Source organism: Carassius gibelio, chromosome B17 (genome assembly GCF_023724105.1).
Source record: "Carassius gibelio isolate Cgi1373 ecotype wild population from Czech Republic chromosome B17, carGib1.2-hapl.c, whole genome shotgun sequence".
Classification (NCBI taxonomy): domain Eukaryota; kingdom Metazoa; phylum Chordata; class Actinopteri; order Cypriniformes; family Cyprinidae; genus Carassius; species Carassius gibelio.
In genome coordinates, this window is record NC_068412.1 from 1,065,508 (window position 1) to 1,087,676 (window position 22,169).

At 36.9% G+C, this 22,169-nt stretch overlaps 1 protein-coding gene across 2 annotated transcripts; it reads left to right on the forward strand.

Moving 5' to 3' along the window:
- The first annotated feature begins 296 nt into the window (after positions 1–296).
- On the forward strand, positions 297–21,956 carry LOC127975844 (molybdenum cofactor biosynthesis protein 1). 2 transcript variants are annotated; one of them, XM_052579853.1, is made up of 11 exons: positions 297–537; positions 3,955–4,093; positions 4,929–5,096; positions 7,325–7,489; positions 8,339–8,400; positions 11,444–11,555; positions 12,478–12,590; positions 12,853–12,963; positions 13,089–13,209; positions 13,344–13,391; positions 20,475–21,956. In XM_052579853.1, exons 1-11 carry the CDS (start codon positions 382–384, stop codon positions 21,527–21,529), a joined length of 2,250 nt encoding a protein of 749 aa, XP_052435813.1. In that variant the 5' UTR covers positions 297–381; the 3' UTR covers positions 21,530–21,956. The 2 variants fall into 2 exon arrangements, with proteins under 2 accessions (XP_052435813.1, XP_052435814.1); XM_052579854.1 differs by having other exon boundaries at positions 303–537; positions 13,344–13,406; positions 20,475–20,647.
- Positions 21,957–22,169: the final 213 nt, after the last annotated feature.

Sequence of the window (22,169 nt, forward strand, 5' to 3'; positions counted from 1 at the left end):
ATAAATTACAATTGCTGGTGCCTATTAACATTTTTAGGTCTACCTTTTAAATTACGGTACATGTATTTGTTTAATTTAAAATCAAACATTATCTAATGGAGTAAGTCAATATGATTTAGCTTGTAAACTATTTTTTTTTATTGTCACGTTCTGAAGTGAGCCTAACCAAAGTCCCTTGATGTATCGTAGTTTGTAGTTCGCTTCGCAATAATAAAACTATATTGCCCAGAATTCTTGTAGACTATTCTTGACGCTCATTGGCTGTGCAAAGACACCCCCTCGTAAATGTTCTAGGCGAACTGCATGTGAAGTTTAGAACAGCCTCTGTACATGCGCAAATGATGTCCCTAATTCTCACAGACTAGCCTTTTTGCTTTGACGATGGCATTAAACTGCAGCACATTTAGACGCCTTATCTTAGGAGCACAGACCGCGGCTGAGGCCTGCACAAAGCGGGCAGTTCAACAGACATGTGGGAGATACAGAGGATGTCGATGGTACTCTGGTGTCACTCATGAAGAGAAAACTCTAGAGCAGGTGTGTTTGTTACACTTTTTACACTTTGACTTTGCCCTGCCGCCGCTGACAGGTACGACATCATGAAGCGCTTTAAAGTCACGTGATGTCTAATTGTATGTTTTGGTTTAAAACATAGGTTTAAAGGTTTAAAACTCTTGCATAAACAGCATTTTAATGTTGTTTGTTTGTTTGAATATTTGTTTCAATGTTTGTTTGAACACTTTGAATGTTTTCGTATAACGTGTTTTGTATGTATTGGTATGTGTTTATGTATGATTGTGGCCTGTTTAACTTTGTTTACTTAGTATTGTGCATAAACTAGCCCTCAAAATTGAAACATTTCATTGCATTAATGTAAAAAAAAAGGATGATTAACATTTTATATATATATATATATATATATATATATATATATATATATATATATATAATGTATACATAAGTGTGTGTGTATACATACACATATATATATATATATATATATATATATATATATATATATATATATAAATATACATACATATATAGTGTGTGTGCGCGCGCATGTGCATATAACTGTTTTAAAGTGTGACAAATTATAAATGTTTCTTTCTTTACAACAGTTGGGTCATAAGACTTTCACTGAAGTACCAAACCAGACAAATCCGTCATGGATGTCACGCTTTGTAACATGCCGTTATGCATTACTGTGAAATCTCTCAACATCAAAGTGCTTCCCCAAACTGGGCAGTAGCCTACAAAACTAAGTAAATCACATCAAAATAAAGTATTTGTATCATAAAACTTTAAATTAATCTCTGTACTTGAGATATATATGGTAATTTCTTGTCAAATTAACCAAATTTCAAAAACTTCCCTAGCTCAGTGTTTTTTTTTTTGTTTTTTGTTTTTTTGCTGATATTGTTTCTTAAGAAAAACATACAAGTATCGTGATGAAACATACATATCACATGTCATGGATGAATATTGACTGAGTACAGTAATCCACTATTTTGTAGAGGGGGGGTCAAAATGGCAATTTTCACCTGAGAATCAAAGCCAAAATACAAGGGGGTACAGATTACTTGGAAGATGGCAGCATCATAATGTTATTTTTACACAGAGATTGGTAGGTCTGTTAGTAAAATCTGTTTTAGACATCTTTATTGCATCATGTGCCAATGGTGAAATAGGGAAACAACATCTATCATGTTTTTGCTCCAAAGTTTGCATGCCTGTAATTAAAGAAGTTTTAAAGATATCTTAAGGCGCTTTTAGATATTGGGACTTACCAAACTTTCCTGTCTGAGAGCCATGAATATTATTTATCCAAAGTTTGAATGCCTATAATTCAAGAATTATTAAAAATATTGCAATAAGATTTTAGGTTTTTAATAAACTTTTCTTTTGGAATCTTCATTTTCAAGGCCCTACATCAATCAGTTCCAGATATATGGGGATCTCAGTGAGTCTCCATTTTCAGAATGTTGAATGTTACCTATTTTTAGTGTCTGAAAAGCAAATGTTGGTCACTGTTTATACAGCTGATTCTTATTGTATTTTAAGCAGAATGTCTGAAGAATAAGTAATGTTGAAACTAGAAATGCATCATGTTTTCCTATATACATACCTGTCGGAGTGCTAAAAATGTACTGAAATGGTCAATGGTCAGTCGATATTGATAATTATCATGAAAAATGTAAATTATTTATTTCTTTAAGGTCTAAAGCCAGATTTTGGCTCTAAAACTAAATAAATATCTAAATAGAAAAACATATTTCTTAGTTTCTGCATGTTCTAATGAGTGATATTGTTTCTCTTAGAAATGTACATTTGGTAGAAGCTTGAGTTAGAGTGTAGAGGAAAATGTTTGTTCATTATCAAAATCTGTAATATCTGTAAAAAAAAATTGTAGCAACCCCAGTTTTAGACGGTTAAATTGATTCTGACCACAAGGATTTTTATTTTTATTTTTTAAGCATTGGTCTCCCATTGTAGCATACATTTAAATCATGATAAACATAGTTAAAACAACACATATAGCACCTCTTTACCATGGTAAAAATATAACTATATGGTTTTTATGTAGCTTATTTGTATAAAACAGCAGTCTAAAAATATTCAGTATAAATGTGCATATGCTAAAGCTTAATCACAAATACATACTATAATTATATATCATTACTCCTGTAATGAAATTCAGCGTGAATATTCCACATTTCTGCCACACTATCATGGTACAGTGAGTATTACTACAGTAAATCCTTTGTAAATGATATCGACATATAGATTGAAAAACCTTCTGACTGTCTCGTTGCACACAGTTTTTTCTCCTGTTTGGCTTTAAAATAGTTTAAATAACAGAGTCATTTGTGTTCATCGGTCTATTCGCACTTCACACTGAATCTCACAGCCCTGTTTAGTGCTCATGTGACTGAGTAAAGCCATCTGCTCTAGTGATCTCGCCTCGAGTGGCAGTTTGAACTTTGATCTGAGCAGATAAATGGTCCGTGTGGCACAATTCAAATGAGACACACTGTTTTGTTCCACTTTTGGAGCATTAACATTATACTGAAGATTTATCAAACTCTTCATATCGTTTTATCAAGGAAAATTATATTGCGATTAATTATCGTTATTAAATTATCAACCAGCCCTATTCTGAAGCTACCAAGAGTTCAAACACAGTATTGTAACATGTTTGAAGCAATTTAAATTTATGACATTCAAACAGGTATGTCCTATAAGATTGTTTAGGATAGAGGGAAACAAGATGCTTTCCTAGTTTCAACATTACTTATTTCTTTCAGATATTTTTACACTAAGTATCCGCTGTATACAAAGTGACCAACATTTGGTTTTGGATGTATATATTCTTCTGTTTGTGTTCTAAAGTTATTTATAATAAGTGAAGTTTGTTAAGTGCAATGATGTCAGACTTGTTCTGGATAATAAGGTTTATTGTTAAATTGTTAAATGCCCTGCATCCATTACATATTTTGTGGCATGATTATAAATGTTTGATTGTCACATTTGAGTTATGATTGCTAAAATTGCTAAAACAACAAAAATAGCTAAACTGAACATATTTTACTAACAGACCTACCAGTCTCTGTGTAAAAATGACATCATGAGCTGCCATCTTCCTGAAGTAATTTTTAGCCCGTTGTAATATGGCTCTGAATCACAGATGGAAATTGGCATTTTGACCCCCTCTACAAAATAGTGGATAAGTAAATTTAGTATTTTGGCTTTCATTACTATACTTTCTTAAGAAAAAATGTTAGCAAAATCAAAAATTGAGCCAGGGACCTGGATAACAAAAATTCACCCTTAATTTTGCAAAAGCTGAATGGATTATTTTTATAATTTAATATTCGAAATCTGACTGTGAATGCAAACTATTTTGTTCTGCTGATTTATGATTTTAACATGTTTTATTTGTTTTCTCTATAGGTCGGAGAGCTTATGGTTCCAGGTAGTCAGAGGCGAGTCCTGAAGGATGTCCTGCCTTTCTCAGCATTTCTTATAGACTCCTTTGGACGCAGGCATAATTACCTTCGCATATCTCTCACTGAAAAATGTAACCTCCGCTGTAAGTCTCTCATATAATATATGTTTTGTAAAAATACTTTTTATAAATGCTTCTGGTCCAAATGAAGCCCTACTAAATTTTAATAAAAAATATTAGTGATTAGTATTACATATATTCTACTGTATTTATCCAGAATTAGTACATAATGGTTTTATTAATTGGGTCACACTTTATTTTGATAGTCCACTCTAGACATTCTACTATGTAAGTAACTTTGCAGCTACAACTAATTCTCATTAATTTGCAAATACATGTCTACTAACTCTCAGAGTAGACCGTTAGGTTTACATTTACATTCAATCATTTAACAGACGCTTTTATCCAAAGCAGCTTACAAATTAGAACAATAGAAGCAGTCAGGTCAACAAGAGAACAAAAACAGTATACAAGTGCCATGACAAGTCTCAGTTAGTCTAGTACAGATCACGTAGCCAGGTTGTTTTTTTTTTTTTTTTTTTTTTTCGTTCAAGAATATGATAGACAAGAAAAGAAAAGGTAAGTGCTAGTATTAGTTGGTTAAGTGCTGGTGAAAAAGATGAGTCTTTAGATGTTTTCTGAAAATAAGTAAAGATTCGTTTCGAGTAAAGCTGTTCGAATTGAGATCAGGAGGTCATTCCACCAGATGGGCACAGTCCAGGAAAAGATCCGTGAGAGTGATTTAGGTTTTCAAAATAAATTTTCACCATTAATTGTAGCAATAAGCCACAAGAGGTTGTATATTACAGTGGTTTTAGATGAAATAATATTACTGCAAGTAAAAAAAAAAAAACTTAAATATGCATGAATATTTGGTTCTGTGTTTCTCCATAATTTAGAGTCAATAATGTTTCCTCAGGTCAATACTGTATGCCTCAGGAAGGGGTAATGCTTACCCCTCGCTCTCAGCTCCTAACAGCAGAAGAGCTGTTGATAATAGCCAGACTCTTTGTACAAGAGGGGGTAAACAAAATACGACTGACTGGAGGAGAACCTCTCATTCGCCCAGACATTCTGCCTATAATAGGTAATTGTTCCACCTTTTGTTAGTTTTGTAATTGCTTTTTACTTTTAAATATAACGGTAGTGGTATAGGCATTTTGAAAACTACATCTTATGTTGAATGCCATAAGGTCTGCAATTGTGAAATGACAATCAGTTCATAGTATTAAAGGGATAGTTCACCCAAAAATCTAAATTTATTTCATTTATAACTCACCCTCATGTTGTTCCAAACCTGTGAGACCTCCATTTATCTTCGAAACACAGTTTAAGATATTTTAGATTTAGTCCAAGAGCTCTCAGTCCCTCCATTGAAACGGTGTGCACGGCCTACTGCCCATGTCCAGAAAGGTAAGAAAAACATCTTCAAAGTAGTCCATGTGACATCAGAGGGTCAGTTAGAATTTTTTGAAGCATCAAAAATAAATTTTGGTCCAAAAATAGCAAAACCTACGACTTTATTCAGCATTGTCTCCGTGTCTGTTGTGAGAGAGCTCAAAACAAAGCAGTTTGTGATATCCGGTTTGCGAAAGAATCATTCGATGTAACCGGATCTAGTTGAGTAATTCATTTACTCAAACAGTACACTGACTGAACTGCTGTGAAGACAGAACTGAAGATGAACACCGAGCCGAGCCAGATAACGAACAGAAGACTGACTCAACTTGACTCGACTTGATTCTGAAGTGATTCTGTGCTAATGTTATGAGCCCAGGTAAACCGAAGGCTTGAATCAAGGGCAATCATCGCCAATAACGCCATTACGTTATTATACCGCATATACCGCAAAAGAACCGGTGAAGTGTTTTCTTCAACCGGTTTATTGAATCTAACTGTCTGAAAGAACTACTGGTGATCCGAAAACCGATGCAACCGGTTCTTGACTCGTGAACGAGTCATTGTTTCGTTCGTTATCTGGCTTGGCTCGGTGTTCATCTTCAGTTCTCTCTTCACAGCAGTTCAGTCAGTGTACTGTTTGAGTAAATTAATTAAGTATTGGTTTGTTTTAACTCGGAGGTAGTGTCAGCCACATTAAAAAAAGTTAACAGCTTAAGTCATTGTGGATTAATGCGTATTGGAGACGCAAACTGTTTAAAACGATTCTGTTCGATTTGGTGAACTGATTCGTTCGCGAACCGGATATCACAAACTGCTTTGATTTGAACTCTCTCGCAACAGACACGGAAGAGAAGAAAATGCTGATTAAAGTCGTAGTTTTTGCAATTTTTGGACCAAAATGTATTTTCGATGCTTCAAAAAATTCTAACTGACCCTCTGATGTCACATGGACTACTTTGATGATGTTTTTCTTACCTTTCTGGACATGGACAGTATACCATACACACAGTTTCAATGGAGGGACTGAGAGCTCTTTTCTCTACATCCGATCTGGGCCACTTCCAAATGTTGATTTTAATTGGATACATAATCTGGACATCAGACCCATAAAGATAGCTTTTTAATGTCTGCATGCTGTATATGCCCATGCATTTTATTGAGGTGGGAACTTTATATGTAATAAAATTGCGGAACATTCAGAAGCTGGTTTTCAAACCCTGCCCCATGAATTTTAGGCTATAGATACAATAGCTTCACTAATAAAACCTACATTATATTTGTCAGCAATGAGGTGATAACTTCATTATAACTGGGGTGATAACTGTTTTTGTAATTAAACTGTAAGGTCCAGGCACTTGGTCCAAGGAAGGTATCCAGTGCTGGCTGAAGGTTTCTTGCGTGTTCGATCTTTTCAGCGTGTAGTGTTATTAAATTTAGGTTAAACTCAAATCTGATTCTTTTTTTATTATTTTAATCTGACTCCATTTTATTATGATCTCGAATTTAGGTTGGAATACCAAAAAAATTGGTTGTATGTCTGTTTCTAATTAGTATTCTTCTGACATTTGATTATTCTAGTTAAACTCTTTTTTTTATATTAACTCGTTCATTCGGGTGCTCATGTTTAATAATGTAAACAAAGTGAAATGTAAAATGGTGGGCCAAAAAATTGTTGTATATGGTCAAACGATTAAGACTTTTGAGTGTAAATGCACCCTAGGACTGATAATAATTTTGTTGGTCTGAATTTTTGGCAATTTATTCTGCAACTTGCATGACAAAACAATGTTACACTCAAAAACACTAATTAATATATATATATATATATATATATATATATATATATAATATTATTATTATTATTTTATGATTTTTTTTTTTTTTATAGTTATCTTTTCTCTTTCTTTCTGAAAGCGGAACTTAGGAAGTTGGAGGGTCTGAAGACCATTGCAGTGACCACAAATGGGATGAATTTGACCCGACTGTTGCCCAGTCTAAAGAAAGCTGGAGTGGATCTACTCAACATCAGTCTAGACACTCTGGTCCCTGCAAAATTTGAGTTCATCGCTAGACGAAAAGGTATTAGGTCCTAGATCCAAAATGGTTCATAAACTACAAAAGTTTATATTCCTGCATGACGGCTAGATAGGTGCAGAAAGAACGCATAAGGTGTGTCAAATTCTCAATACAAATCATCGTACTGATGACAAAACTAATCTGACTTCTCTACCCTGTAACATACAACTCAGTCAACCTCCAGTTGTCAATAACATTATACAATACCAATAAAATACTGTACTTCCCTTACAAAAGTATGGTGATGGTGTCCCGTCAAGAAGCTACTATCACTACCTCAAACCACACATGTACTGATCTTTGTCATATGACTGTTAGCTCTGCTGTTTCTGAAGCCATTACATAAAAACATTCCATCACAGGTGTCATGGATGAAGAAATGTAGATTGTGATTGTTATGAAGCATAAAGGTAGCAGCAGAACATTGAGAAAGTGTATGAAGCAGTTGATCTCAAAAGGCTGAAAATAACTGACGAAAGGATTATGAAAATGTTTTATTTGAGATTGCTCCATGTTCAAGTTTCATAATTTTCATTTATTACCAATTTGAGTCTGTTACATTATTGGGTCAAAACATATAACTACATTAATATGTTCTAATCAAATATTGACCAGTAAAACTTTTATTATGGATTTGAAAGAGATGATCTTTTAACCATTTATTACATTTTAATGCCAAGCTGTATAAGCGGCTTACCTTTTTTTTTTAGTTTATTAATGTTATTTACAAAATAGACACTTGTACAGTCACACTCACACAAAATGTTTGGTTGCCAAAATAAGTTGGTGTGTCTGCCACCTTAAATATGTGCAATCTGTCTAATTGATGCCTAATATTGGTACCTCTTGCAGGGTTTCATAAAGTGATGGAGGGCATTGAAAAGGCTATCGAAATGGGCTACAATCCAGTCAAGGTATTTTACCTGCCTCGAAACATCTGAATTGTTAATCCCTTATAATATATGAAATGGTTCATGTCTCAGAAAGTGTCAAATGCTAGAGCTCTAAAACCACTTTAGGGCATTTCTTGTCACCTTTCTAGCAACACCTGAAACAACTTATTAAAGGGATAGTTCACCCAAAAATTTAAGTTATGTCATTAATGACTCACCCTTATGTCATTCAAAACCTGTAAGACCTACGTTCATCTTCAGAAAACAGTTTAAAGCCCTATTCGGACGGGACTAGTTTTATCTCATTAGTTTCACAGACTTACTGGGTGATTTTAATCCTGTCCAAATCTGCCACGTCTGTGTTTTTCTCACACAACCTCTGTGATAATTCCAGAGCAAATTACCTGCTGTTTTTCAGCAAACTCAGTGATCCTCTGAGAAAACTAATCCCGTCCGAATGCGAATGTCTATGATTGCCGGTGATATTTTATTTCACAACGCGTTTCCTTGTGTGTTTTGGCCAACGTGAATTACCGTAGATGCTCTTACTGCGCGCATGTTTGATATATTTGCTTAGCGACAAAGAAATAATGATAAAAAAATAAATAATAAAATAATAAAATCAAGAGCAAGATCAAGTAAACTGTTAATACTGGCTATTGTAATATCAGCATCAGGTAAGATTACTCACGTTCATTTATGTACTCTGTTACATAATGTTTTAATTTACATTTAATAAAATGTATATATATAAAAAGGAAACCAAGTTAAACTGAAGGAACCACACATTAACATGGTTTTACTATACTAGCCATTAAGTATTTATTGTGTAATAATACTAAGGCAATCATTCTGAATGAATGCAATGCACGCATACAGAGCGCGTGATCTGTGTGAAGCCCAGATGTACAAAACAGACCTCCCACCTCTGTAATAAACACGGAGATGTTAGTCCCGTCTGAATTGGTACATGAAAATCGCAGACGTCAGGTGGTAAGAATCGAAACTCAAACGTAGTTTAGAAAACTAGTCCCGTCCGAATAGGGCTTAAGATATTTTAGATTTAGTCCAAGAGTTTTCTGTCCCACAATTGAAAGCGTTTGTACGGTATACTGTCCATGGTTAGAAAGGTAAAAAAAACATCTTCAAAGTAGTCCATGTGACATCAGAGGGTCAATCAGAATTTTTTGAAGCATTGAAAATACATTTTGGTCCAAAAATTGCAAAAACTACAACTTTATTCAGGATTGTCTTCTCTTCCATGTCTGTTGCGAGAGAGTTCAAAGCAAAGCAGTTTGTGATATCCGGTTCGCAAACTAATCACTCGATATAACCGGATCTTCTTGAAATAGTTCACCAAATCGAACTGAATCGTTTGAAATGATTTGCATCTCCAATAAGCATTAATCCACAAATGCCTTAAACTGTTCACTTTTTTTAAACAAACAAACCAATATCCTGGAGTAATTCATTTACTCAAACAGTACACTGACTGACCTGCTGTGAAGAGAGAACTGAAGATGAACACCGAGCTGAGCCAGATAACGAACAATAGACTGACTCGTTCTCAAGTGAAGAACCAGTAGTTATGGGAAGTTCAGTTCTTTTCCGTGAATTGGTTCTTCTAGACAGTTCGATTCAGTAAACCAGTTGAAGTAAGTAAGTAATTTATAAAAATTATAAAGCACATTTACACACAGCGCAAAACTGACCAAAGTGCTGTACAATGAATAGCTAAAAAGACAATAAAAATATAAACACATAGATTGAATAATCATAATTATATAAAACATTAATAAAAATAAGCCTTCAATATCACGTCACACAACACAGAAATACAGAAAACAAACAGAGGTACCAGGTTAGGGAACAAGGAAAGCCAAGGAATAAAAATGAGTTTTTAACCTGGATTTGAATGTAGCAATGGAGGGAGCAGATCTAATATCCTGGGGGAGCTGGTTCCACAAACGTGGGGCAGCAACTGCAAAGGCTCTGTCACCTCTCTGTTTAAGCCGTGAGCGTGGCACAAGCAGGAGCCCTTTGTTTGAGGATCTCAGTGACCTTTGAACCGAGTATGGTTGTACAAGGTCGGTGATCTAGGTCAGTTGAAGAAAACGGTTCACCGGTTCTTTTGCGCTCAAAGTAATGACGCCATTGGCGATGATTGCACTTGATTCAAGCCTTCGGTTTACCTGGGCTCATAACATTAGCACAGAATCAGTTCAGAATCAATCACCAAAAGAATCCGTTCAAGCCGTTCAGACGCACTGTGTGGTTGTCTGCTTTACACTGAATCCTACATGCGCAGTTATCATCAGCTCCTTGGTTCTCGAATCTGACACGTCCGACAGAAATGGTTCTTGACTTGAGAACGAGTCAATCGTTCGTTCGTTATCTGGCTCGGCTTGGGGTTCATCTTCAGTTCTCTCTTCACAGCAGTTCAGTCAGTGTACTGTTTGAATACATGAATTACTCCAGGATATTGGTTTTTAACTCTGAAGGAGTGTCATCCACATTAAAAAAGTTAACAGCTTAAGTCATTTGTGGATTAATGCTTATTGGAGACGAAACAGTTTCAAACAATTCAGTTCGATTTGGTGAACTGGTTTAAAAAGATCCGGTTACATCAAGTGATTCGTTCGTGAACCGGATATCACTAAACTGCAATATTTTGAACTCGTTTACAACAGACCCAGAAGAGAAGACAATGCTGAGTAAAGTCATAGTTTTTGCTATTTTTGGACCAAAATGTATTTTCAAAAAATTCTAACTGACCCTCTGATGTCACATGGACTACTTTGAAGATGTTTTTATTACCTTTCTGGACATGAACACACACTTTCATTGGAGGGACAGAAAGATCTCGGACTAAATCTAAAATATCTTAAACTGTGCTCCGAAGATGAACGGAGGTCTTACAGGTTTGGAACGACATGAGGTTGAGTCATTAATGACATAATTTTTATTTTTTCAAAAATGAACTATGAACTAACCCTTTAATATTTGTAATTAATCTTTGTGCGTTTATTCGTTCATTGTGGTAAATTGTCGTCTCTCTTCTCAGGTGAACTGTGTGGTCTTGAGAGGTTTGAATGAAGATGAGTTGATTGACTTTGTGTCACTGACAGAGAGGAAACCATTGGATGTGAGATTCATAGAGTACATGCCTTTTGACGGTAAGATTGTTATCTGAAGTCAAATAGAGAAATCTACATCATACACTTGCTAGCCCATCTTACAGGTTTAATTATAATCGGCACAGTTGTAAAGGTAACAGTTTCTGCCCCAGTTCTTTAATCACATCAGTAGTGCAGATTATTCTCTTTCCAGGTCAGTGAGACCTGAGGTACCTCAGGATTTATATTCATAACACGTTATTGCAGTCCACATTCTGTTGATATTTTAGTGGAAGTCATATACCTTCACTACTAAACAGGTTTAACAGCTATGTGCAGAAGCAAGTTTAGAAGAAACTCCTTAAACTGGATAACAGTGACAGTGGAGAGTTTAGAGACATTGAATAGATTACTGTTTGTGATCCTGGAAAAGAGAGATTTTATGAAGGCAGTTGCAGAAGCTAATACGGTGTCACTTTTATAGATTTTTGTCCTGAGGGCCAATACTACAGCAATCACTGCAGTAACAACTGATTAGATGCTGTGAATAATGGAGCAGTTTGTGTAGTATGCAAACCTCACTTGACTCAAAGTAAAACTGAATGACTACAGGAAAAAATAAATAAATAAATAATTAAACATTCTGTAGAATCCATACTAAAACTATGAAATTAAACTATTGTGTTCTTCAATGAACTATTGTGAACTATTCTGTTTCCAATGCACTTTTCTTGCTAACTTTAAGAAAGATTGAGATTAGCATTGGAAAAAAAGCTTGAAGTTTGTAGTGAAACACTTCAAGATTGATTTTAGCATTAATATCTCTTCACATGGGATGCAATTTTTTAAAATCTTAATTAAAACTGCCATTTAATTTGTTTCAAGAAAGAAAAAAAAGGAACAACAAAACAATTTCTTAATTAAAGAAAGTTAAGCAGCTGAATGTTGTTCAAGTACCTCTGCATATTGCCTGTCTCTGTAGGTAACAGATGGAATTTCAAGATGATGGTGAGCTATCAGGAGATGCTGGACTCTATAAAGCAAAAATGGCCCAATCTGGAGCCTGTGCCTGGAGAGGAAACTGATACAGCCAAGGTCAGCCCAGCTCCTGACTGCTAAATAAATCATTGGCCATGAATCATTCTCAATGTTAAATTCTCGTTAGCGCTTATTTAAATGTTCTGTTTTGAGGGTCAAGTTTGTGCAGTCTTTATGTATCAGTCTGTAAATGGATATTTCTGTAACTTGTAATTATCCTTCAAGAAAAGCATTCCTTTTGTAATCTTGCGTCAAGGCTGTAAAATCATATCAGTGGGATAAGCCCTCATGTGTGTGCTTCTGTGTTGTGTGCTTACAGGCGTTTAGAGTACCAGGATTTCGGGGCCAGCTGGGCTTCATTACCTCCATGTCAGACAACTTCTGTGGCTCCTGTAACCGCCTGCGCATCACGGCTGATGGCAACCTTAAGGTAAATGGTGTTTGTGTGTATGATGTTCCTTATACTGATATGTCTTGTGCTTAAGCTTTTCAGTTTAGCTATCTGATCTGTGATGTTTTGTTTTTCTATATTTGCCTGTGTTGGCATGCTATTAGGTTTGTTTGTTTGGAAATTCAGAGGTGTCTTTGAGGGATTTTCTGCGCTCTGGAGCAACTGAAGAGGAACTACTGCACATCATAGGGGCAGCAGTCGGGAGGAAGAAGAAACAGCATGCGGGTAAAGACAAACACACTCTGACATATCGAACCAACTGTTGGGCAAATGATTCCCAAATACAGATTTGATTATAGTATCAACATTCAGGTCATGTGTAATTCAGAATTAATTTACTTATTTGTCTTTCTGTGCAGGGATGTTCAATATATCTCAGATGAAGAACAGGCCAATGATCCTCATTGGTGGGTGATTTGGCTGTACGTAATACACTTCCCATCTCCCTATATCATCAACTGGGGTGTGCCATAGTGTTGAATATCTCATTATGTTCTGTGATTTTGTGTAAGGATAATTAGGCAATATTTTGCATTATTTTGTTTTTGTGCTGGTACCTTGACTGGTTTGTGCATGATATGGACAACTGACTGCCAAAGCTTTTCATATTCTTCATATTCTGTGTAGTGGTTAGTTCACAGCAGGGACAGGAATTACAAAACTTTTGCCACACTAACTGGATTTTTCCAGGGGCATTTTTACTATTTTTACCAATCAGTTGAAATCAGTATCAGCAAAATTATTAATTTTACATATCAAGATGTTGCAGCATTAAGATGTATTTACACAGTAGTTACAGTTACATAAATAATATTGAGATTAATGTTTAAAAATAGGCTACATTATGAAAGGTGCACTCTTAAAGGTATAGTTCACCCCAAAAAGAAAATGTGATTTTTATCTGCTTACCCCCAGCACATCCAAAATGAAGGTGACTTTTTTTGTTCTACACAAACAGATTTTTTAAACAAACCGTTGCAGTCTGTCAGTCTTGTAATGGATGTGAATGGGAACCATGGCTAAAACATGCACAAAACCAAGTTAAACCCTGTGTCTTGTGACGGTAGATTGATGTGTAAAGACATAAAATGATCGGTCTGTGCAAAGAATTTAACTGTATTTATGTTTGTTTTTTTTTTACCACTGATGCATGAACTACTGAATGGGCGCCTATTCAAAACACAGCTTTTGCGTGAGGGGTCGTCGTCCTGCTTTACAGCGGATCACAGTCTTATAAGTGCATTACCACCACCTATCTCTCAAGTGGACCATTGACACTTCTAATTGAACTCCTAATTTTCCTAATCCAAAAATACTACTGACCTTAATGTGTATCAGTCACTCTTCTCTTCCTTTTCTGCTAATGTCTCCAAGTCAAGTCAAGTCACCTTTATTTATATAGAGCTTTAAACAAAATACATTGCATCAAAGCAACTGAACAACATTCATTAGGAAAAAGGTGTGTCAATAATGCAAAATGACAGTTAAAGGCAGTTCAACATTAAATCCAGTGATGCCATCTCTGTTCAGTTTAAATAGTGTCTGTGCATTTATTTGCAATCATGTCAATGATATCGCTGTAGATGAAGTGACCCCAACTAAGCAGACCACAGGAGCTCCACTGCTAAAAGGCCATACTACCATAACACTCTGTTTTCCTCACTCCTTTATCCACCTCTTGCATCAACTCTAATAGCTGACAACTTAATTAATAAAATGAAAAACATCAGTGCACAATTTTCCACAATCCATCAAGCACATCTCACCAGCAAACATGTTCATTTACATCCTTCTCTTCACTTTCTGAGGCAGAAGTCTCCAAACTCATCTTTCTAATCATCCTACTACTTGTCCGGTTGATCCTATTCCATCTCATCTCCTTCAAGTAATTTCTCCTGCAGTTGTACCTGCACTCACTCACATCATTAACATATCCATCCACACTGGTGTCTTTCCCTCAACATTTAGACTGGCTCGTATAACTCCACTACTTACAGGGTTAGTTCACCCAAAAATCTAAATAATGTCAATAATAACTCACCCTCATGTCGTTCCAAACCTGTGAGACCTCCGTTCATCTTTGGAACACCGTTTAAGATATTTTAAATTTAGTCCCAGAGCTTTCTGTCCCTCCATTGAAACTGTGTGTATGGTATACTGTGATGATGTGGCTCTAACGTCTGTCGTCATGAAGTTGAAAAACAGGTTCTGGCTTATCTGAAGGACATCACTGGACCCTTACTGGACCCCCTCCAGTTTGCTTACTGAGCAAACAGGTCCATGGATGATGCAATCAACATGGGATTGCACTTCATCCTGCAACATCTGGACAAAACAGGGACTTATGTGAGGATCCTATTTGTGGACTTTAGTTCGGCATTCAACACCATCATCCCAACAGCCCTTCAGACCAAACTGACCCAGCTCTCTGTTCCTAGCTCTATCTGTCAGTGGATCACCAGCTTTCTGACAGATAGGCAACAGTTAGTGAGACTGGGGAAATTCACATCAAACAGCTGCTCCACCAACACTGGTGCCCCTCAGGGATGTGTTCTCTCCCCTCTGATTTTCTCCCTGTACACCAACGACTGCACCTCTAAAGACCCCTCTGTCAAGCTCCTAAAGTTTGCAGACGACACTACAGTCATCGGCCTCATCCAGGACGGTGATGAGTCTGCTTACAGACAAGAGGTTGAGCAGCTGGCTGTCTGGTGCAGTCTTAACAACCTGGAGCTGAACACGCTCAAAACAGTGGAGATGATCGTGGACTTTAGGAGAAACCCACCTGCACTTTCCCCACTCACCATCATGAACAGCACTGTGACTGCAGTGGAGTCATTCAGATTCCTGGGAACCACCATCTCTCAGGACCTGAAGTGGGACAATCACATTGAATCCATTGTTAAAAAGGCCCAGCAAAGGTTGTATTTCCTTCGCCAGCTGAGGAAGTTTAACTTGCCCCAGGAGCTGCTGAAACAGTTCTACTCGGCCGTCATTGAGTCTGTCCTCTGTACTTCAATAACTGTCTGGTTTGGTTCAGCAACAAAATCAGACATCAGAAGACTACAGAGAACTGTTCGGACTGCTGAAAGGATTATTGGTGCTCCCCTGCCCACCCTTCAAGAACTGTATACATCCAGAGTGAGGAAAAGGGCTCAGAAAATCACTCTGGATCCCTCACATCCAAAACACCCCATCTTTGAACTTTTGCCATCTGGCCGGCGCCTCAGAGCCGCAAACACCAGAACAGCAAGGCACAAGAACAGTTTCTTCCCCCAGGCAATCTACCTCATGAACAGTTAAATGTTCCCTACTTATGCTTATAAACGTGCAATATCCTTATATTTATTTGTTAACCCTCCATCCTAGAACATTCCTGCATCTCACTCAATCCTTTTCCATTATCATTTATAGCACAATTGTTTATACACTTATTTATTTACTTTTTTTTTTGTCTGTGTGTTGTTGTCTCTGTGTACTGGAAGCTTATGTCACTAAAACAAATTCCTTGTATGCGTAAGCATACTTGGCAATAAAGCTCTTTCTGATTCTGATTCTGATGTTTTTCTTACCTTTCTGGACATGGACAGTATACCATACACACAGTTTCAATGGAAGGACTGAGAGCTCTTGGACTAAATCTAAAATATCTTAAACTATGTTCTGAAGATGAATTGTCACCGTGGTCTCACGGGTTTGGAACGTCATGAGGGTTGAGTTAATTTTCACATAATTTTGATTTTTGGGTGAACTAAACCTATAAGAAACCTACCCTCTCTTTTAGAGAACTACAGACCAGTTTCCCTTCTTCCTTTCATTATAAAAAGATGAAATTCTTCATCCAAGTCTATGCCTTTCTCAAACAGAACAACCTCCTTGACAGCAACCAATCTGGCTTCAGAAGTGGACATTCAACTGAGACGGCCTTGCTCTCAGTTGTTGAAGCACTAAGACTAGCAAGAACGGAATCCAAATCATCATAATTATTTTGCTTGATCTGTCCGCTGCTTTTGACATGGTCAACCACCAGATCCTCCTGGCAACCCTACTGGAAAAGGGCATCTCAGGAGTCTTACCTGTTAGATAGGTCCTGCAAAGTATCTTGGAGAGGAGAGGTGTCCAAGTCGCAACATCTAACTGCTGGGGTGCCTGAGGGCTCAGTTCTTGGACCACTTCTCTTCTCTGTCTACATGGCATCTTTAGGTTGTGTCATTCAGAAACATGGCTGTTTGGCGATGACACTCAACTCTACCTCTTATTCCATCCTGATTATCCGATGGTAGCTGTTCGCATCTCAGTGTGTCTAACAGACATTTCTTGCTGGATGAAGGACCATCACCTTCAACTCAACCTTGCCAAGAGTGAACTGCTTGTGGTTCCATCAAACCCATCATTTCATCACAATTTCACCATAAAGTTAGGCAAATCAAACATAACTCCTTCAAAAATAGCCAGAAACCTTGGAGTTACAATTGATGATCAGCTAACTTTCTCAGACCACATTGCTGTCCGGTCCTGCAGATTTGCTTTATTCAACATCAAGAAGATCAGGCCCTTTCTTTCAGAACAAGCTGCACAACCCCTTGTTCAAGCTCTTGATCTGCCGAGGCTGGACTACGATCCATTTCTGAGTGCACTATCAAATTCCGTAACATCAAGCACATGGACTTCACTCTTTTTTTGACTTTTGTCTCTGGGCTTCCCAATACTAACTCCGTGGAGTACTATAATTTCCATGCTTTCCTCACTTTTGGATGAGTTCGCACCTGTGCGAGAACAGCTTGTTACTGTTAGGAAACCCTGTCCATGGTTTACCCCGGACTTACGTTTAATGAAAGCTGCCAGAAGACAATTAGAACGGCAGTACAAAAAATCTGGCCTGACGGTGCAGTCTGCTTACCATTCTGCTTTGAATACTGCACGTAAGAACTACTATTCAAGCGTCATTGGTAACGCTGCAACACATTGTTTAAGGCTGTTTAAGACTGTTGACAATCTTCTCAAACCAACTAAGGCCGTTGTTCATTCCTCTGTTGACCAGTGTAATAAGTTTCTTCATTATTTGTACAATTCACACAGTTCACACAGTTCAGGCATTGCAGTGCATCAGAGGTAAAAAAGTTTCTTTTCAGTTCAGTTTCTTGCACAGACCGATTGTTTTGTGTCTTTAGACATCAGTTTATCATCACGAACCATAGGGTTTATTTTGGTTTTGTTTGTGTATGTTTTAGCCATGGTTCCCATTCACATCCATTATAAGACTGACAGACTGCAACAGTTTGTTTTAAAAATCCCTGTTTGTGTTCTACGGAAGAAACAACGTCACCTACATCTTATATGCACTGGGGGAAGCAGATAAACATCAAATTTTCATTTCTGGGCGAACTATCCCTTTAAGATGTGCTCAATAATGTCACCTTTACCATTGTCACAGTTTTCTCAGTCGCTTTGTTGCATTTCTCGAATCATCCTTTATATTTTTAATGAAGTATGTGCATTTCGCAATACAACAATTCGTACAAACAGTGTCATACAATGGTTAACCTGCAACTTACTCAGAAATTTTAGTTCATCTGTCAAAAGTATTTCAGCGAACTTATCATAGTCCTTGTGTCATTGTTCACAAACGAGATTCACAATGCTTAGTCTTGTTGTCAATATACCTCAATATACTTATGTTAATATTACCTGAAGTAAACTGACAACCGTTTGGATGGCAGTTACTGTATTGAAATGCAGAAGGCTGCACTTCTTATGTATGCTATATATCCATTCCAAAAAGTACAAATTAACACATTACTGTATGTGGGATATTGTTTGAAGCAGACTGTATATGAGTCATAATTACTAGTGGGTTGATAACAAGACAAAAAAAAAAAAAAAAAACCTTTGCATTGTCATTGTGATAAAGATAAGACAAATATGGGCTCAAAGATGAAAATACAAATTTAGAAAGACAAACACAGGAAACACCAGAAGCTTTTGCATGCAGCACTGTATGAGGAATTTCAGAAAACTGGTTTATCATTGGTTGAGCAACATTCTCATCATTAGTGAATGTCAAGATTCGCCTGCACAAATCATAGCAAATGAAAAAAAAAGACTAATAGAAATGTGTAGAAGATGTGTTTGGCAGTTTATGACAACTACATTAACCATTTTGCATTTAATGAATTGCACAGTGAACGAATGACTTTTGAGGGGTAAGACTGTTGCGCAGAGAACTATATAATAGATTTTGAGCAATATGACAATAGAAAATGATAATGTAGGAAACCACAGACAACTGTTCATAATCAATTGCATGAATGTACCAAAGCAATTTCAACTTGTTCAAAAAAAATTGAAAATTATTTTATGATGTAGTTAATTGAGCTCAAATGGGAAATTTATATAAATAATTACAATTAATTATGATTAATTACAATTATTTATATGGGCTGCTAGTAGGAACTGTAGCAGAATTAAATTGCCATCAGCTAATCGGTTCGTCCAGTGAACCCTTAGCACAATTTCATATTAACTCTAAGAAAGGATATTTCCGTGGCCACAGAAAATACTTTCATATAGTATTAGAGCACATAGCAAAATCGGAATCGTATTGGGACATTGAAATGTAAGGCAGAATCAGTAACACATGTAATTTGTGCACAAGATTTTTATTAACTAAACACTAATGCAAACTAGTCTAACAAACAAACATACATACAATCACTCATACAAGGGAAAGAGCAAATTAGATTTGGATGATACCATCAGGAAAACCAGAGAATGAAGCTATGAAAAGTGTCAGTTAACCACCTGAGTAAAAACATCATCGCCGTTTATAACGGGGTCCTTAGCTTATACTAAACTTCTGTTTTGTTTCATTAAATAGTTCATTAAACTGTTCATTAAACTGTTTTGTTTCAAAAAAGCCTAGAATGAGCGTCTGGATGCAAAGTCTTGATGGTCTGGAGGTTCATTGGTGTAGGAGTCGCGATCACGTTCTTCAGGTTTTGAAGAGTGATGAATTCCAAAGGTGTTTCCAAAAGAATTCCAAAGAGAACTTAGGAAGAAGATCCTCTCCACATATTTTTATATCATAAAAGTTATCTTATCTTGCCTAGGTGTTGTGTTTGCAATGGTAACCAGGGGTCTGGAGTCATTTGCAGACATCCTGGCATCTAGTATGTTTATTGGCTAAGGGGTCCGAGATTTGTTAAATAAAAAATGGTCCAGATGCTACAATGATGTGCACAAGTAACTGGATTGAACAAATAGATTTTGAGAATTTCATTTCTGATCTGAGAAATGCACCAAACAGAAAAACTGTATAACAATAACTACATTATTCTACATGATACCTATTGCACACCCCTGTCAACAAGCAACATGTTTCATATATTTATTGTTTATTACCCTCCCGCTTATGTTAATGTGTATGCATTCCCTGAATTTTCACATTTAAAAGTGATTATATTGTTGAATATGTGTGCCCTTGTCTACAGGTAGAGAGCTCAAATGGCTGCTGTCAGTACATCTATTTAGAGGCAGTCAGAGGCAGCCTCTTCCTCTGATCCACTACATGGTTCCAGCATCCTCTGCAACAACTCACTCATTAACAAATTGCATTCAACCCTTTTGTGGCAATGCCCATCAGGACTACACAAGCACTTTTGTCTATGATGCACTAGGATTGACTCCTCTTTGTAAAAAGCATAATCGACCAAGGTTTCATTCTATGAAAAGATTGAACAATCAAAGGCAAATTTGTGCAGCCTCAGACTTAATTTGCAGTGAAGTGATGACTGAAACTTATCAAGTGAATGCTGGTGCCTTAAAAAACCCCACAGCTTCAACTCTTCATATGCACATTTTACGCAGGGGGTCTCAGCCACCACAGTTACAGTCCAAAACATTTCCTCCCATCCTCTTTCAGAGTGCACTACTGTCAACGTCCAAATTTAGAGATTCAGCTCTGCAGTTTTCACGTCACTACCATAAAAAAAACCCTGAATATGGATTTGATTTGAAAACACCACATACAGATGCACAGTCCTCCAGCCTTGATGGGACCTCTGATAAGTTGACCCACACTGATGCACAGGGTAAAGCCTCCATGGTCAATGTGGGCGGTAAGGCGGTGACTTGTCGTACAGCCATGGCTTGTGGCAGGGTCGTCCTGGGCCCAAAAGCTTTTAATTTGTTGCGAGCCAACCAGCTTGCCAAGGGCGATGCACTAGCGGTAACACAGCTAGCGGGCATCATGGGTGCCAAGCAGACTTCATCTCTCATTCCCCTCTGCCACCCGCTTCCTCTTGACCACGCCTCTCTTACCATAGAGTTGCTGGAGGAAGAACATACTGTCATCATCAAGGCAACCTGCCAAACCACGGGCCGCACAGGAGTGGAGATGGAGGCCCTGACTGCCGTTGCGGTGGCTACGCTAACCCTCTATGACATGTGCAAATCAGTCAGCCATAACATTGTTATTACTGACATCAAGTTGCTCAGCAAGACGGGTGGGCAGAGAGGGGAATTTAATTGGTCACCTGATTCCTAAAGAATGCATAAACCGCTGGCTTAATTTCACCTGTTTGAATGTAGCTACAGTATTTATTTTTCTGTTTAGAATGACAACAGTTTTCTGTAACAAAATGTGCCTTCACATGCCTCTAATTAATCTACTTATTTTCATTTTTACTATTCCTTTGTCCATGCCCTTTGTCCATGAAAAATACTTTATTTCAGTTTATATTTATTTTGATAATGATAATGCAGCTAATTATACTGCATTGAGAAAGGTTGTCACAGTTTTCACCAGTTGAGCAAACTTATATTATCACTGAAAAGTGGTTAAGCAAAACCAAGCAGCAAATGTTTGACCTCTGTGTGAACCATCCCTTTAAACTAAAACACAACCAAAATGCAGCTTTATAGAGTGCTCCAGGGTTTACACATTTTGCAGGTCAATAAACCAGGAACAAGCATTTTAGCATGTCTGGTCTGGTTTTCATGTCTGTTTTTTGGCTTAAGGCCTGCAACATATTCTAACTCAAACCTCAAATTTTCTGGGATTTTTTTTCTTCTTTTTAATAAATTAAGGCTGAAAAACTTGTTGGAAGCTTCTTTACAGTCTTTGTTTAGCTTTTTACTTTTTTTTAGATTTTATTTGGGATTCATAAAGGTGTGAAAGAATTTGT

Coding starts and splice junctions, on each gene's coding strand:
- LOC127975844 (XM_052579853.1), top strand. CDS start 382: ATGGCATTAAACTGCAGCACATTTAGACGCCTTATCTTAGGAGCACAG. Junction 11,556..12,477: donor AGAGTACATGCCTTTTGACG/GTAAGATTGTTA, acceptor CTGTCTCTGTAG/GTAACAGATGGAATTTCAAG. Junction 12,964..13,088: donor CGGCTGATGGCAACCTTAAG/GTAAATGGTGTT, acceptor GCATGCTATTAG/GTTTGTTTGTTTGGAAATTC.